At 34.8% G+C, this 18,870-nt stretch overlaps 1 protein-coding gene across 1 annotated transcript in view; it reads right to left on the bottom strand.

The window, feature by feature from the left end:
• Window positions 1-18,870, bottom strand: part of HERC1 (HECT and RLD domain containing E3 ubiquitin protein ligase family member 1) — a 198,843-nt gene that overhangs the window by 56,720 nt on the left and 123,253 nt on the right. The window contains exons 43-47 of the mRNA XM_078151198.1: window positions 13,556-13,790; window positions 9,008-9,132; window positions 8,015-8,235; window positions 4,557-4,825; window positions 1,807-1,859 (exon numbers count right to left, since the gene is read on the bottom strand). Of these exons, the coding sequence (XP_078007324.1) occupies window positions 1,807-1,859; window positions 4,557-4,825; window positions 8,015-8,235; window positions 9,008-9,132; window positions 13,556-13,790 (903 nt within the window). The remainder of the gene's footprint in view (window positions 1-1,806; window positions 1,860-4,556; window positions 4,826-8,014; window positions 8,236-9,007; window positions 9,133-13,555; window positions 13,791-18,870) is intronic.

An 18,870-nucleotide genomic window follows, 5' to 3' on the forward strand; every position in this document is an offset into this window, starting at 1 on the left:
CACTGATCAATTACTTTTTTTTTAATTGGTGAGGCAATTGAGGTTAAGTGACTTGCCTAAGGTCACACAGCTAGTGTCAAGTATCTGAGGCTGCATTTGAACTCAAGTCCTCCGGACTCTAGGGCTGGTGTGCCACCTAACTGCCCCTGATCAATTACTTAAAAGTTTTAGCAAGAAATGCTAAATGCCTTGTACTTGATTCACAAAGCCTTCTTGATTTTATAAACAAAAAACAGTGAATACATTTCACCCACTCTTCATGACCTCAGGAGACCATAAAATGAACAAATGCAGGGGTACTGGGAATGTACAGTCAGGCCCACAGGCTTGCTAAAAGATATGAGATCGGGGCAGCTAGACAGCACAGTAGATAGAGCACCGGCCCTGAAGTCAGGAAGATATGAGTTCAAATCCACCCTCAGACCAAACACTTGACACTAGCCATGTGACCCTGGGCAAGTCACTTAACCCCAATTGCCGAAAAATTAAAAAAAAAAAGGTATGAGATTACTCTATTGCTCACTGCCTGTCACACGTCCCCTTCCAGGGCTTCAGGTGTCTCTTCTGTAACAGGAAGAGATTAGAAGAGATGATCCCTGAGTCTCTTCCATATCTAAATCCTATGACAAGTCATTGTGTTATGCTATAATACCTTCAGGTGCTATTGGTATTTTAAAAGAAGGAGTCCCTAATGTTAAATATACACAGTCTTCCATTTGAGTTTGTGCCTTTGCTTTTTTTTTTTTTAATCTTCTCTATTAAACTACAAAACCTTACTTTCCCTGATGTCAGACATCAGGGGGAACAAAAGCAATCAGCCATTCATGCTTTGTAATCTTGTATGGGCTATGAAACCACATACCTGATGCACGATCAGAATCAATACTAAATAAACAAAAATAAACTCAGAGTAAAGATTTGGAGGTTCTCTTAAACTAAAATGTATATGATTTAATACACAAATTTTGTGATTTTTACTCTACTAAGAAGCCAAAAAAATCCTGTTATACAGGATTTACAGGAAAAGTGATTATGTTGCTTCCAAAAATTGTTGTTGTTCTTCAGTTGTGTCCAACTCTTCATGACCCCATTTGGGGTTTTCTTGGCAAAGATACTAAAATGGTTTGTCATTTCCTTCTCCAACTCATTTTACAGATGAGGAAGCTGAAGTAAACAGGGTTAACTGACTTGTCCAGGGTCACACAGCTAGTAAGTGTCTGCACCCAGATCTGAACTCAGGAAGATGAGTTTTCCTGACTCCAGGCCCATCCACTGTGCCACCTAGCTTCCAAAAGTTATTCATCCTTGTATTTTATTTCACTTTTGCACTGAATACCTCTGAGAAGCTCCACATGTTTCACACTGATTACAACAGCTACAATACACACACTGTATACACATGCACTCACAAATGTATACACAGTCACATATATCTATATATCTATATCTATCTATATCTATATCTATATCTATATATACATACACATACATACACACATTTACTTAAAATATTTTATACGTACATATAGGGTTAGCAAAGAAATTACTCATTCCAAGTACTTGATAAGTAGTTTTCAATGGACACAAATCAGTAACAACAGCAATACCAGAACTAAGATTCTTTATGTTTTATTTCAGTGGTTTTTTTTCCTAAAATACTACATTTTCATTTGTTAGGTAAATTAAAATTTTAAATATAAATACCAATTTTTAAAACATGGAAATCTTAATAGCTAAGGAAAAGTTAGTATTTATACTATAAACTATGGATTACTAAGGAAATGGAGAAGCTTTCAAAACAACTACCTTCATACACGCTGTCCTGCTTGCCAATTAAATCTGGAGCCTGCCCCTTGTACCTGTACCAAAAGTTAAAAAAAAGTATTTTATTTTCGTAAAACATAGCTAATAATCAGAAATGCAAGTTAAATCACTAAAACATTGTAAGTAGTAATTTAAAACGATGCAAAGTAGGAAAATAAGCTTCATGTTCTGTTCCTTATATAATAAAAACAATAAAGACTTTTAGAGTAATAAGTAAGCACTTATGTGAATCCAAAATCAAATTTTAAAAAATTTATATAGGCTTCTGTGTAACCATTAACTAAAATTTAAATTAAAAATTATCTTAGAAATTTTCATTTGACTTTAATAACAAACTATTTTATTTACCAATGAAAGTTACATATAGTTGATGGATAATCAATGGATAAGTGGTCAAAAATGTGAAGAAACAATTTTTGAAGATCGCAAACTAATAAGAATTCTATCAAAGCATGATAAAATTAATAATAAAAGTGATAAATATATACAACTTTGATATTTCACCTTACACTCAGCAAAATGGCAATAACAACAAAAAGATAGCCAATGTTGTAGACGGTGGAAAGATGAGCAGACTAATGCACTGCTGAAACTGTAAATTGGTATAACCATTCTGGAAAGCTTGAAATTATGGAAAGAAAGGGCATATCCACATCCTTTGATGCAGAGATTTCACTAACAGGCAGATACTCCAAGGAGGTCAGTGAAAAAAAGAAAGGCTATCTATACATCAAAATATTTATAGCAGCATTTTTTGTGGTAGTAAAGAACTAGAAACAAAGTAGATGCCCATGAGGAATAGTTAAACAAACTATGAAAATAATGGAATATTATTATGTAGTAAGAATGAGCATGAAAAATACAAAGAAGCATGGAAAAAACCGCATAAACTGATGCAAAGTGAAGTAAAGTAAAACCAGGAAAACAACACACTTGACAACTAAAACTATACTGATGGAATGAGTAAGAAAACAATTTGACCTGAATGTTGTGAAATTACCAATCTTTGCTCTGAAGAGGAGATATGCAAAGACACCTCCCCACTGCTTCATAGCAAAAGTTGGGGATCACAGATACAGAGCAATAAATACATAGGCTTTTTTGTGTTTTTTAGTATTGTGAAACTTTTTGTAAAACAGGTGACTCTCTGGGAGAGCTTCAAAAGAATACAGTGGGAAATGTAGGTGATGTAAAAAGTTATCAACGAAATTTTGTTTTAAAAAAAGAACCATATGAAATACTGCCCCAGATCAGTAACGAGAAATGCAAATCAAAACAACTCTGAGATTTCACCTCACAACCAACAAATGGTAAAGATAACAATAAAAATCAATTCTGATTAGAGCTGTGAACTGATCCAACCTTTCTGGAAAATAACCAGGAATTATATACTAAAAGAAGAATTAAAACTGCCTGTACCTTTTGATCCAGATATCCCCTTGCTACACATACACACCCAAGGAGTTCAAAGAGAGAAAAGAAAGGTCCCATGTACACCAAAACATTCAGAGCATCACTTTTCTGTAGCAACAAGGAACTGGAAACAAGTAGCTGCCCATTGAGTGGAGAATGGACCAAGAAACAGTGGTATATAAATAAGGGAATAGCACTGCATTGTAAGAAACTACAAATAAAAAGAATCCAGAGAAGCACAGGAGGACTGACAGAAACAGGTACCTAGTGATGTAAGCAGAACCAGAAAAACAATGTGTACAACAACAACAATATAAAAGTAAAGAACAAAAAACTTTAAACTGAATGTCAAGTGTTTATAATGAATGACCTTTGCCCCAGAAAAGAGCTCAGAAAATGCATTTCCCTCTCATCACTGCAAAGTAGTGGGGACTATGAGTATCAAGTGCACTTGATGGACTTTAAGACTCAGTTTGGTGTGTTGGTTAGTTTTTTTCAATCGCTTCTCTCCCCTCTAAAAATAAATCTTTGTTACAACAGATGAGTCATATGATAGGAGAGGAGGAAAGGATATACTTAGAAATGAATGTAATGTAAAAGCAAAAAGGTTATCAAGGAAAATAAAATAATATTAAGAAAAAAAACTAAAAAGTGGCAACCCCCTAAAATCTCTCAGTAAACTGACAAATAAATTAAAAATACTGCTTACGACAATTTATTCCACCAAAACCAAGTTTGTTTAAATAAACGCATTTAAATAAAAGCTATAAAACTTATTTTTATTTTCATCAACCATGTGATCTTAAAACCATCTTAAATGGTTTGGTTAAAAAACCGATACCAAGTACAAATTACTGACGTGAGCAAATGATCTATGTACTCCTCGTGCCAGGGCTTCCCAGCTAACCTATAACAACTGAATGATAGATCTCAAAGTCTGACCTCATTAGATTCCATGGAATTCACTGTCAACAATCCTTCCTGACTCCCCCTACCCCACTTTTTTTTTTTTGCCTCTCAGAGATTCCCAACAGAGAAGGTCATATAATGAGAAGCATATCCCCAACAGTCAGTAATCTTGGATTTCTACTTCCACATTTATCTAGGAACAGATAAACCCTCCCTCTTCCCCACATCAAACCCCAGTAAGTAATCATTCAATTTATTCAAACATCATTTATAAAGAGCCTACTACATGTGATACACTATGCTAATAAGCTGTCAGGAAAAAATAAGAAAAACACAATGCTTCCTCTTCAAGGACCAAAAGAATACCCTTACCCCCTTTTTCAGCTATATTTGAAAAAAAAAATTGATACCTTTCAGAAGTCGATGTCTTAGATTTAGTCTTCAGAGCCAAATATTTCTCTCTGCAGCTGCCACACAAGAGATAATATGGATTTCCACTTCCACATTCCCCACCAAACCATCCATCTACATAAGAACCATTACTCCGATAGCCCTGCCGGTTAGCACTCCGACCACAACCGGGATGGTTTCTTTTCATATGTTGATTGAAGCTGACAACACTGCATTCACACAGCTCACACACCACCACTTCTTCTCTGTCTTCAGACTCACAAACATGCTGCGTAAAATAATTTTCATGCTACATTATTTCTATTTTTGTGTTGATATTTGATGCTACAGTTATAGTATAAAATATAGCATTAAAGGAATATAATTTTAACATAAACTACCAAATACACAGGGCCTCAAAATTCATGACCACTCAAAAGAGATCAGCCTAGCAATCAACAAGAAGAAAAATACATATTGTCCACACTATATAACGTAGTAGAAAGAGAAACAGATCTGAAACCAAAGGACCTAGGTTCAAATCCTGACTCTGAATTGTGTGGCCTTGGACAAAAGATATTTACTTCTCTGGTTCTGAGTTTCCTAAGTTCTAAAATGATGAGGCTGAACAAAATCATCTCTTAAGAATCTTATAGCTCTAAATCTAGGCTTCTGATATCTACTTGGATAGGTAGTCCATTGAATTGACTTTTTAAAAATAATTTTTAAAATTTTTTAATTTTTTTAATTGACTTTCATAGATGCAAAAATAGAATACTTTAAAACTTGCAGATGACACCAAGCTAGAAGGAATACTTAACAAAAGAAATGACAGATTTAGGCACTGAAAAGATCCTGAGAGATTACAGCATGAGGCTGAACCTAATATGATGAAATTTAATAGGGATCAACTTAAAGTCTTACATTTGGATTCAAAAAATCAACTTCACAAGAACAAGATGGGAGAAGCATGGATAGGCAGAAGTTTGTCTAAAAAAAGACCTGGGGGTTTTAACAGACTACAACTTTAATAAATCAAAGTGTGATATGGCAGCCAAAGAATTAATGCAAGGTCACATTAAGAAAAGTTATATCCAGGATTTGAGAGTTAACAGTCCTACTGTATGCCTTAGAAGAAGCCTTGAGATCAGCATAATTCAGTAGGAAGGGCACTGGATCTTGGGTTAGAGCACCCAAGCTGGATTCGAGCTTTGCTGCATCCTCTCTTTGTACAACCTTGGCCAACCTGCTTCACTTCTATGTGCCTCAGTTTCCTCACCAGTAAAATTTGGGGCTCAGACTAAGCTAAGGTCATCTTTACTGTCTTAAATCTTTGATGCAGTGATCAGTTGTGGCCACGCCACATGAAGAACTGCTGAAAGAACTAGATATCGTTAGCCTGAAGAAGTACAGATTGAGTGGAGATGTAAAAGCTATCTTGAAGTATCTGAAAAGCTGTCACATGGGTATGGGCTAGACTGTTTCTGCTTAGCCCAAGAAGACATAACTAAGCACAAGAAGCAAGAGAGTTGCAAGCCAGGAAGTTTAGACTTCATAGAAAGGAAAATCCTCTAACCATCAGAACTGTCCCAAAGTGGAATAAGCCACTTCAGGAGGCAGTGGATCCCCCATCACCAGAGGTCTTCAAGCAAAGGATGAATAACTACTTGTTCCAATATATTTTAGAGATGATTCTTCTGCAGGTGCAGGCTGGACTACAGTGGTGGCCTTGGGGGGGGTCCTGTCCAATTCAGGTCCTATGACTCTTAATTTAGTCCACCAATAACTCTATCCTACATAGACAGACACTACAGGTAAACAGTGAATTGGGCCTAGAATTGAATAGGAGGAAAATTAACTGCTGGATAACATCTGGACAACTATACAGTGCTTTCATGAATTCCCAAGTGGTTTCTTGACACAAAAACTTAGTTTTTTAATATCAATACTTTCTAATGACTAAAAATTGCTGAGAAGTTACTAACATGCTTTGGTGAAGGGAGTTTTCTATACTAATAAAAATATTGGCCCAGTTCCCATTCCTATCCTCCCAGTGATATAGTTGTGAATCACAGAACACTACGACTTCAGAAGAATCAAAAGCGCAATGGAAAGACACGTAGAGGGCTTGAGTAGGTGGTGGCATATTAGCAACACTGCCTTGTATGCAAGAAGCTACATAAATGACAAACAAAAATTAAGCCCTTTGAAACTGAGCAGGTCATAAAGTGAAAGCAAAGCACAAGCTAAGGGAAATCCAAGAGTTAAAGTATTGTCTAGGAAATTAAGTCTTAAGGAGGATTGTCAGTGCATTACATAAATCCTCTAGGGGAGATTATGGGAAGCCACGAACAGAATTTCAAATGATGACAGAGCATGGATGGGGTAAAACTACTACCAGTGGAAGGAAGTATTCACAATGAGGATATGATAGATCTGTTTAAATACTGAAGTACTAAGTATGTGAGCTGAAATTTTTTGCTTTAAATTTAACTGTGCTCTATTAACAATTCCTTCAGAGTGATTAATTTATCTCTTAGAGCACACTAACGTTGCTCCTGATCCTCCTTTGGTCTAAAGCAGAGGTGGGGATTCAGTTTGGATTCAGTCAAAGGGCCACACTTGAGGACCTAGAGGGCCACACGTGGCCTCAAGGCTGCAGGTTCCCCACCCTCGAAAGAATTAACTAGCAAACCAATAAGACTTCTAAGAAATGCTCAATAATAAAAATGAAAAAGTCTCTTTACCTCAAAAACTCAAGCAGGCATTACAAATGTTGGTTCAAAGTTAAAAGGAACTTGTTTCCTATTTAAAATGCCTAATATTTCTATATTTGGATTTCTCACTTGCAAAATCATTACGTTTTAGTCTATTTATTTAGTTATTATTTAGTTAATTTAAGACTGTTTCTTTTCTCTGAAGGATTTAATGGTTAAAGAATTCCAAGCACAAATCAGTAAATCTGTGAATTTTTCATGCTATTTATTGAAAAGAAGTACAATGTTCTGTTCTGTTCACATCTAGATCCTCTATATAGCCTGACATGGAAAGAATTTATTGGCAAGTTCTAAGTACATGTTATTTCTTAGAATGGATAAAAGGTTATATTGACTGAATATAAGATAATTGTGAATTCCAACAGCCATATTAACACAAAAACTGTTACACTGAGAATCTAATTTTCCTAACATGATTCCTGCACTATAATTTGTCTACAACAACAGAATAATTCAAATACTATACTTCACTATAAGGTTACAAACTAATAATATACACAAAGAGAGAGAAGACATTTTGTTTAATTTTTTTCTCATTGGTTTGCACTAATGAAAGTAACTAAGCAATGAATTCAAATTTTTTTTTAAGATAGCTATCACAAAGACTAACACTTTAACTTCAGATATCAGAAAATAAGCTGTTAAGAATAGTAAGCACAACAAAAATAAGTCAAAGCAGCCCCAGCTGCAGTCACACACACCCAGGTAGGCCAATCCAATACCTCCGGGATCCACATTCCCAGAATATCATTATCGCTGGTCAGGTCTTGTCCAAACATTGCCTCCATTGCTTCATCATCTAGATCGATTTCCAGTTCTTCATCCAAGTTAAAGTCATATAATGCCCCAGGGTCTTGCTGCAAAGAAATTCCCTCTCTTCGACTTTGATTCCTATGAGCCTGTACAGAACGGTATAACCCCGCTCAGAACAAAAAAAAGAAAAACTTTTACTTGCATACAAAAAATTCTGAACATTTCCGACCATTTTAATTACTAACATAGAACAAAGTATCAGATGGGGGCTTAGTTATCTTACCAGTCTGATGACCACAAAAGTAAGAAAGTGTCTACTAAAAAATGATGAGTATTCTATGTTCTATACAAAACCTTGTATTTTTTAAGATAAGAACTAGAAAGAATTGCACTAAGTCCAATACTGGCTGCCCTCTGAACCCTTATCATGTTACCTGTTCTTTCTTACTGTTGATATTAAGTCAACATTTGTTAATGCCATATTTAAAATATGTGTACTGTGTCCTAAGTTGTAAACACCATTGGGAGACCAGAGAGACAGACTACTGGAATTATACAAATCTACCAGAGGAGTACCTTGAGCAAATCATTTAAGTTGTTTGGACCTTAGTTTCATCATCTACAAAAAGAGGATGCTGGACTCAATGATCTCTAAGGTTACAATCCTGGCATAGTGTTTTGTACACAAAGAACACTCAATAAATGACACAAAGGGACCACAAGCTGGAGTAGAAAGGGCACTGGGACTGGAGTCAAAGAAACTAGGTCTGGATCACAGTTCTGCTAGCTAATTACCATTTGTGTGAAAACCAAGTCACGGAATTGTTCAGGGCTTTAGTGTCATAAATAAAATAAGAAGCCTGGACTAAATAATCTTTAAGCTCCACTCCAATTTTAAATCTATGATTATGAAAACAGAATAGTCTGAAATATAGAATTACCTGCTCTTGCCAACAATGTCCGAGCAGCTAAGTCAAATTTGTGTCTCCTTGTTACTGCAGATCGACTCCTGGAAGGAGGTCCACTTCCAGAAGCTGTATTATCTGCATGATCCAAATTATCAGTGCTGCAAATTAGTTTCAAAACAAAAGCAGAAATGAAAAATCACAAGAGAAAGAATAATCTATCAAATATTCTCAGTTATGAAGTAACTTGGTGATATTTTTCCCCATATTTTTAAATATAAATGAAGGTACAAGGTTTTTTTGTTTGTTTTTAATATATCAGGTAATTATTTTGTTGAAGTGAAAAGAATGACAGTGTACCATGGGCACCAGGGCATTGGTTCTGGAGGAAGAAACCTGGCTTCAAATCCCACATCGACCCCTAACTACTTGTGTGACCTTGGAAAAGTCACTTAACCTCCCTGAGCCTCCATTTCCACAACTGTAAAATTCAGAGGTTGGACTGGATAGCCTCCAAGGTCCAGCTCCAGGGCTGTGAGTCTACGACCCTATAATTTATCACTCTAAACAACAGATATGCTCTGAAACAAACCTCTTTTTTCTTGCATATGCCCCAAGTTACAAAGGGAACAATATTCTGTAACTTGGTCAAAAAGTAATTACTAAAATGGTTGTGGGTAGAAAAATGATTTTAACTTTTGACTCACATTACTACTTCTTAGAATGCAAGAGGTAAAAGCAATTAAAATGATTAATCTGAGCAAGACCAAATGTGACAGCCAACATCTATAAATTTCTCATCTTTGTATTTTAAAGAAGTTAAATTCAACTCACTTTCTTGCCTAGGAATCCCATATATCGGTAACATGGTCTGAATATATTCATGAAGCCTACTAGGGACACAGGCATGTTCTTATTTTGAATTCTGGGCAAAATGACCTCAGAAGTTCTCCATCATTTCAGTTCTTCGACTCATGCACACCAGAACAATTTATCTCCCATTTTACTTATTCTCCATTCCTGTCATCCAGTCTCATGTTCTTAGGTATAAAGAACATGTCCATATCACCTCTTCCCAAACCCTCATCCCTATTTTCATCAGCATCACTCTTCTTCAGGTCCACATCTATCCAATTTGTCCACCAGCTAGCACATTCCACATGCCTATGGAAAATCTTGTCGTTGTCCACAAGTCCTCTACTTTCAGAACAAAGATTCTTTGCCTCCTTCATCAGTTTAACTGAAAGCCAATATCTGATGACATCACATCCCTTTTTAACCTTCTCCAACAAAGTCTACTTCTCCCAACAGAAGAGGGGGGGTTAGTATACTCCTTACTCCTTTCACTGCTATTTCCAGATCATTCTTCTCCAACCATCTCTCAAAATAGCTTGTCTTCTGTTCATAGAATAAAACATATAGAACTGGAAGAGACCTTAAAATCCACTGACTCTTACCTCTTCCATTTTACTGATAAGGAAAATGAAGCATAGAGAGATTAAGTGATATGCCCAAGGTCATACAACTAGTTAAGTGTCTGAAGCAGTATCTGAAACCTCGTTATCTTGATTCCAAGTCCAGTGCCCTATCTACTCTCCATACTGCCTCTTCTCTTTTCTCTATACATTGTCCACAGGTGATCTCATCAGGTTCCATAGGATTCTTACATCTATGTAAATGACTGACAAATCTATATTTCTAGAACTGACCCCTCTCTTCAGCTCCAGTCTTGTATTACTAATAACCCAATAGGCAGCTCCACCTGCACGCTTCTCAAACTCAACATGTACAAAACCCACCTCATTTCTCATTCAAATTTTTACTTCTGTCAATGTCATCATTCTCCTAGTCAGCCAAGTTCACAAACTTGGTGCCATACTAGACTGTTCCCTCTCCTTCAACTCTTATATTCAATCAGTTTCTAGGTCTTGTCTTTCCCACCTCCACAACATCATCTGTCTATATTCTTCTCCCTATTCACACAGCTTCTACCATTACCCTTTGCCTGGATAATTTTAATAGTGTCCTAGTTGGTTTCCTTGGCTAGATTCTCATCTCTCTTTAATTCATCTTCCATTTAGCTGCCAAACTGATATACCTGAACATAGATATGACAATGTTGCCCTCTCATATCACTTACTCAAAAATTTTCTGTGGCTCCCAATACCTCCAACAGTAAAATACAAAATCCTCAGCATGGCATTTAAAGCCTTCACAATCTGGTTTCCACCAACTCTGTAATCTTCTTTAATGATTCTTCTTTATGCACTCTCCATTCTAGTCAAACTATTCCTTATACATGGCCTACCATTTCCTACCTCTGCCTATGAAAAACCTATCAGAATTCCTCTCTTCCTTCAAAGCAGAGCTCAGGTGTCATCTCCTACATAAGACCCTTTCTAGTATTCCTAGTTGGTTAATGCTCTCTCTCGGAACGAGTTTCTACCCTTTAGAATGACTCTTTTGTTTTGTTTTGTTGGGGGGGGGGGTTTGTACAGCTTGTAGTCCCCAGTAGAATATAAACTTCGCCAAAATAGGGACCATTTTCTTTTTCTGTTCTTTATTCCTAGTTCCTAGTATAGTACCTCGCCTAAAGAAAGACCTTGTTCTCTTTCTTTCAGTGGTTCCATCATTCACCCAGTATCCCATACTCACGACCCTATATCCAAATTTATTTTTGACTATTCCTTCTCTCTCAATCTTTCATACTAAATCCAATTCCCATCAGTTCTACTTCTACAACAAATCATATAGTCTTTCCTTCCATTATGTTTCCATTGCTATTGGCTTTATACAAGTCCTTACTGCTACACAATTTGCTTCTTGCAATAGCAATAGCCTAACAGCTATTCCTGATTCTACACTCTTTTTCTCTAATCCATCCTTTGTACTGAATAAAAAAAAATATTGCTTATGCACAGCTCTGATTGTGTCACTCCTATCCTCAAAAATCTTCAGTGGCTAGCTATAATTTACCAATGTTCAATTCCTTAGCTTATTACTCAAGGTCCCCCATAATCTGGCATCACCTTACCTTCATGGTTCATACCTGTTACACTTCAGCCAACTTATTGGCATCTTACACTGTATATGCCTGAATGGCTCTGTCTCTCATGTTCTTACACCTACATATTCTTCCCTCTTCCTTAGGTGTGGACTATCGCTCATCTTTTAAGCCCAACTCAAATGTCACCTCCTTCATGAAGCCTTCTCTGATTCAGTAACATCCTTCTCCCTAGCAATCATGATAGCACCTTTAAAAAAAAAACCCACAAAACAAAACTAAAACATAATGCACTTTCATAATGTGTTCCAGAATCCGTTTTTTTTCTTCCTGTCTTATTTACCTAGACTGTATAGTCTTTAAAGATATTAACTGTAATCAGCTAAATTTTATATCTCCTTCCATACCAATGTCATAATTCCCTGGGCAGTAATCACTGTATAGTTACTAAATAAATAAATTAAATTAATACCAAGGACAAAGAATTTAACCTGATTTGTTGGCTATATGGCCAAAATTTAAAACTAACACCAAGTCTGTGATTGATTTTACTTACACACACACACACCCTCTCTGTTTCAATCATAAAAGCTCATGTTCTCTATTTTTAAACAAAATTAGTGACTAAGTTCTAAAGAACTGTCTGGAGCACTGAGAGGTTAATTGACTTGCTCAAGGTCATACAACCAGGGCACAACTTAATCCAGATGCAAGCTGTCACAAAGTAAATTCCCTAAAAATGTTCAATATAGTATTACCATTCCTAATTGTAAATTCCACAAGGACAAAGAACATGTCTTATTTTATCTTTGAAATATCTCTTATAGTGCCTACACGAAATTCTATACACGGTACAGAGGGGCTTAATAAATAGTTGTTAGATAATAGATCCCAATTTATCAAGAAATCTACAGATCATAAAGCATTTGGGTACAGGAAAGTCAAAGTAGAATTCAGAACCATTTCTGAAATTTACCACTACTGCAAAACAGAATTGAAAAATTAAAATAAGTATTTCACCTTTCATTAAATCCCTCCTCCATTTCAGCAGCATCAGCTGATGGTATGTCCCCAGGTGATTGCAAATAACAAGGGTCATTAGACTTCCCACTGCTGGTGCCTGAAACTCTTGCTCCATGACGTGAATCAGAAGTGCTACCTGACTGAGGTAGACAAGAAGCTGATAGAGCTGAGCAAGAATAGGAACAGTGATTACACTTTTCCTTTAAGAAGAAACTAGGGGTACGGGGGCAGCTAGGTGGCACAGTGGACAGAGCTCCACCTTGGAGTCAGGAGGACTTGAGTTCAAATGTGACCTCAGACACTTGACACTTAACTAGCTATGTGACCCTGGGCAAGTCACTTAACCCCAACTGCCTCATCAAAAACAAAAAGGAAGAAGAAGAAGAAACTGGGGGCCACAAAGATAAATAGTTGTTAGATAATAGATCCCAATTTATCAAGAAATCTACAGATCATAAAGCATTTGGGTACAGGAAAGTCAAAGTAGAATTCAGAACCATTTCTGAAATTTACCACTACTACAAAACAGAATTGAAAAATTAAAATAAGTATTTCACCTTTCATTAAATCCCTCCTCCATTTCAGCAGCATCAGCTGATGGTATGTCCCCAGGTGATTGCAAATAACAAGGGTCATTAGACTTCCCACTGCTGGTGCCTGAAACTCTTGCTCCATGACGTGAATCAGAAGTGCTACCTGACTGAGGTTCCTCATCATCTTCATTGCCAGGATGTTCTATCATCCACATGGCCAGGACTGTAATGTTTTGGGCATCTGCTTCACCTCTCGCACCTGATAAAAAAAATAAAGAACTAAAATTACTTTTCTGTACAATAGACATTTATGCTATAGTGTTCTTCTCTAACTATCTTTGGTGACAGTTAAATGTTTTTTATCAAACTTTATAGCTATCTGATAACAAACTCCAATGAATTCATGACCTTACTAATGACATAAGTACTTTCTACATTGATGCAGATGTACCAATGATGCAGATTACATGCTTTCTCATCCTGTGCAATTCTGGAACATATTCTCCAAAAAATCCTCCTTAAGAGAATTCAACAAGAGATTCTACCTACTGTGTTTGAAAAGTTTTAAGTAAAGTCCCAGCAACCAACTGAATCTGCTTTGTTAGAACCAGCCTAGCTAATATTGATATTGAGAGACTCTCCACAAGCAGACTGGCCTCCTGGCAATGAATTTGACATGACAACTCATAAAACAAAGAAAAATATAAATGGCCTTCAATCCTGTATAGCTTCCTTCAATTTCTTCAAAAGCAGTGGTAGAGGGATTAGAAAAGTGGGCAGAGAGCACTAAGAATCAGTTTTTAAATTGTCTATAATGATCTACATTAGCTGCTGGTATTTTATATGTGAGATCCTTATTCAACAATGAATGAGTGAGCATAATGTTGGAGGAACTGAATTAATTACATTAATCTTCACGTAGTCACACTTTATTATAAATGAAACCAGAAGAAAGAAATTATAGCTCAAGGGAAAGACAGTTCACTGGTTCTACTTGATGAGGAAAATAAAGGAGATGGTAGAGTCAATTTTATTGTGTACCCAAAGGCAAAAACAAATACTTAATGGAAAATATGGTTATCTTGTATTGCAGTGATTGTGATAAATGTACTTGAAAAGAGGTCAACATGAATGTGAATGGGATGAACTAAGACATGAAATAGAAACAACAGAATAGATTAAAAATCAGAATCCAACAATATGTTGTTTATAAGAAACACATTTAAAAATGAGAGAAACACACAGAGTTAAAAGAACAGGCCAGAGTAAAACTTAGCATGCATCTGCTGATGCAAGGAAAAAAAGGGGGGGGGATGACACACAACAATTATGACCTCAGACAAAGTTAAAGCTAAAATAGCTTTAATTGAGATTAACAGGGAAACCACATTATGATAAAAGGTATCATAGATAATGAAGCAATATCAACACTAAACCTATATGCATCAAATAATACAGCATTTAAATTTTTAAAGGAAAAGTTAAATGAATTACAGGTGGAAATAAATAGTAGTCCTATAATAGTGGGGGACTTTAATCTTCCCATCTCAGAATCAGATAACCCTAACCAAAAAATAAATAAGAAGTCAACAAAATGAGTAAAATTTTAGATGAGTTAGATATGATACATATCTGGAGAGAATGGAATGAGAATAGAAAGGAATACACCTTTTTTTCATGGCACATGGTACCTTTATAAAGATCGACCATATATTAAGGCATAAAAAGTTTTATAGTTAAAAGCGGAAACATTAATTCGTTCTTTTCAGATCACAATGAAATAAAAATTATATTTAATAAGAGGCCACAGAAACACAGAATAAAAACTAATTGGAGACTAAACAACCTAATTTTAAAGAATAACAGGGTTACACAACAAATCATAGAAACAACCAATAATTTCATTTAAGACAATGACAATAATGAGACAACATATCAAAACCTATAGGATACATACAGCAAAAGCAGTAATCAGAGGAAAAATTATATCTCTAAGTGCTTAGATCAATAAAGCAAAGAAAGAGCAGACTAATGAACTAGGGATGCAATTTTTAAAAAATAGAAAAATTACAAATTAAAAATCCTCAATTAAACATTAAATTGGAAATCCTAAAAATTAAAGGTGAGATTAAGAAAACTGAGTATAAGAAAACCATTGAATAAATAAAACTAGCCATTGAATAAATAAAACTAGGAGTCGGTTTTATGAAAAACCTACAAAATAGATAAACCACTGGTTAATAAGATTAAAAAAGAGAAAAGAAAACCAAATCACTAGTATTAAAAATGAAAAGGGTGAATATACCACTAGCAAAGATGAAATCAAAGCAATTATAAAGAGTCATTTTGTCCAACTATATGCCAATAAATTTAAAAATTTAAGTGAAATGAAAGATATTTACAAAAATATAAACTGCCTAGATCAGCAGAAGAGGAAATAGAATGTCTAAATAAACCTATTTTAGAAAAAGAAATTGAACAGACCATAAAAGAGCTTCCCAAGAGAAACGTACCACAAACAGACAGATTTACAAGTAAATTCTATCAAACTTTAAAAACCAATTAAGTCCAATATCAAATAATTTATTTGGAATAATAGGTAAAAAAAGGGTCCTACCAAACGCCTTTCATGAAACAAATATGATATTTATGCCTAAACTAGGAGAATAGTAAAAACAGAGAAACAAAATTATAGACCAATTTCATTAATGAATATGATGCAAAAATCCTAAATAAAATATTAGCTAGGAGAGTGCAACAATATATTACAAAGACTGTACCAAGTGGTATTTATACCAGGAATGCAGGGATGGTTTAACATAAAGAAAACTATTATATAATTGATTATATCAATAATAAAAGTAACAAAAATCATAAATCAACAGATGCAGAAAAAGCTCCTGATAAAGTACAACATTCACTCATATTTAAAAATATATATATTTGAAAGTATAGTATAGAAATGGATTTTTTCTTAAACTGATAAGAAACATTTACCTAAAACCATCAGCAAGCATTATCTGTAACAGGGATAAGCTAAAGCCTTCCTAGTAAGATCAGGTGTGAAACAAGATGCCCACTGTCACCAATAATATTCAATACTGTATTGGAAATCCTAGCAATAACAATAAGAGAAGAAAAAAAATGGAAGGAATCAGAATGGGCAGTGAGGTAATAAAACTATCTCTTTGCAAACAATATGATGATATACTTGGAAAATCCTAATGACTCAACTAAAAAGTTAGTTGAAACAATAATTTTAGCAAAGTAGCAGGATATAAAGTAAACCCACTTAAATCATCAGCACTCCTATATATTACCAACAAAACCCTACAAGAAGAGATGGTTAAGGGATATCCCACTTAACATCACTCTAGTCTAGACTAGACAGCTACCAAAATAAATGCAAGCACTCAATGAACAAAAGTATAAAAAAACTTTATACAAATAAAATCAGATTTAAATAATTAGAGAAATATTAATTGTTCATGAGTAGGTAGGACCAATATAATAAAAATGACAATTTTACCTAAATTAAGGTATTTATTCAATGCCATCCCAATTAAATTACCAAAAGATTATTTGACTAAGAAAAATAACAAAAAAATTCATTTGGAAGAACAAAGCTCAAGAATATCAAAGAAGATAATAAAAAAATGTAAAAGGAAAGAGGTTTGGCAGTAAACTATATTATAAGAGAGTAATTATCAACACTATCTGCGGTACTGGCTTAAGAAACAGAAAGGTAGATCAGTGGAACAGAGTAAATATACAATTCACAGCAGTAAGTGACTATGGTAACCTTGTGTTTGACAATTTAAAGACTTAAGTTTTGGGAAGCAATCTGGCAGAAATTGGGCATAGACCAATATCTTATACCATTGAGCAAGATAAGGTCAAAATGGATACATGATCTAGACACAAAAAGAAATATTAGAAAATTAGAAGAACAGAGAACATATTACCTATCAGACTTATGAATAGGTGAACAATTTATAAATAAACAAGAGGTAGGGGACATTGTGAGGTATAAAATGGATAATTTCAATTTCATTAAATTGAAAAGTTTTTGTAAAAATAAAACCAATGTAGCCATGATCAGAAGGAAAGTAGAAAATTGGGGGAAAACTTTTTATAGACAGTTTTTCAGATAAAGATCTCACAATCTCAAATATACAAATAACTTTGTCAAATCATTCCCTGACTGATGAAAAGTCAAAGGAGATGAACAGGCAGTTTTCTGATGAAGAAATCAAAAAGATTCAGTCATATGAAAAAATGCTTTAAATCATTATTGATTAGAGAAATGCAAACTAAAATAATCTTGAGCTATCACTTTACCCCTACAAGTTAGGCTAAAATGATAGAAAGGGAAAGTGACAAATGTTGGAGGGGATGTAAATAAGATGGGACACTAATTCACTGTTGGTGGAACTGTGAATTGATCCAATCATTTTGGAGAGCAATCTAGATTATACCCAAAGAGTTATTATTAAACTGCCTATAATACCCTTTAATCCAGAAATACCACAATTTTAGGTCTATCTCCCCATGATGATTAGGGAAAAAGGAAAAAGACCTATATGTTGTAAAATATTTATAGCAGCTCTCTTTGTGGTGACAAAGAACTGGAAATTACAAGGATGCCCATCAATTGGGGAATAGATAAACAAATTATGGTATATGCTCATGATGGAATAATATTATGATATAAGAAATGATGAGCTCATTGATTTTAGAAATACATGGAAAGATCTGCATGAAATAATGAAGAGTGAAATGAGCAGAACCAAGAGAACATTACATACAGTAACAGCAATTTTTTTAAAAAAAACTTTGAGTGACCAAGTCATTTTATACCCAAATTAACTACAATGGACCTATGAAGGAAGATGTTATCTGCCTCCACAGAAAGAACTGATAAACAGAAGTATGTATAATATTGGTTTCACTCACACAACACACACACACACACACACACACACACACACACACACACACACATATTTGTGTATAATGATAGCCATCTCTAGAGTAACAGGGAGGGAAGAAAAAAAGATATAAAAAGTACACAGCAGAGAATAAAAGAAAATGTAGAAGGAAGCATAGAAAGCAGAGTAGCTTTGAAAACAATGAGAAGTACTTTTACAGTTTTTCAAAAAGAGTAAACGGTGTGAAATATAAATTCATGGTTTTATAGTAAATGTTTTTAGGTTGTGCTATGTCGATGGAAATGTTCTCTTTTTTTGTCTTTATGTATTTAAATTCAAAATGAATAACAATTTTTAGAAAATAAGATAAATGGTGCTTCCTGCTTCTATAAATTCAGAACAGTAATT

Source organism: Phascolarctos cinereus, unplaced genomic scaffold (assembly GCF_003287225.1).
Source record: "Phascolarctos cinereus isolate Bilbo 61053 unplaced genomic scaffold, phaCin_HiC Scaffold_3;HRSCAF=262, whole genome shotgun sequence".
In the NCBI taxonomy this organism is placed as follows: Eukaryota; Metazoa; Chordata; class Mammalia; order Diprotodontia; family Phascolarctidae; genus Phascolarctos; species Phascolarctos cinereus.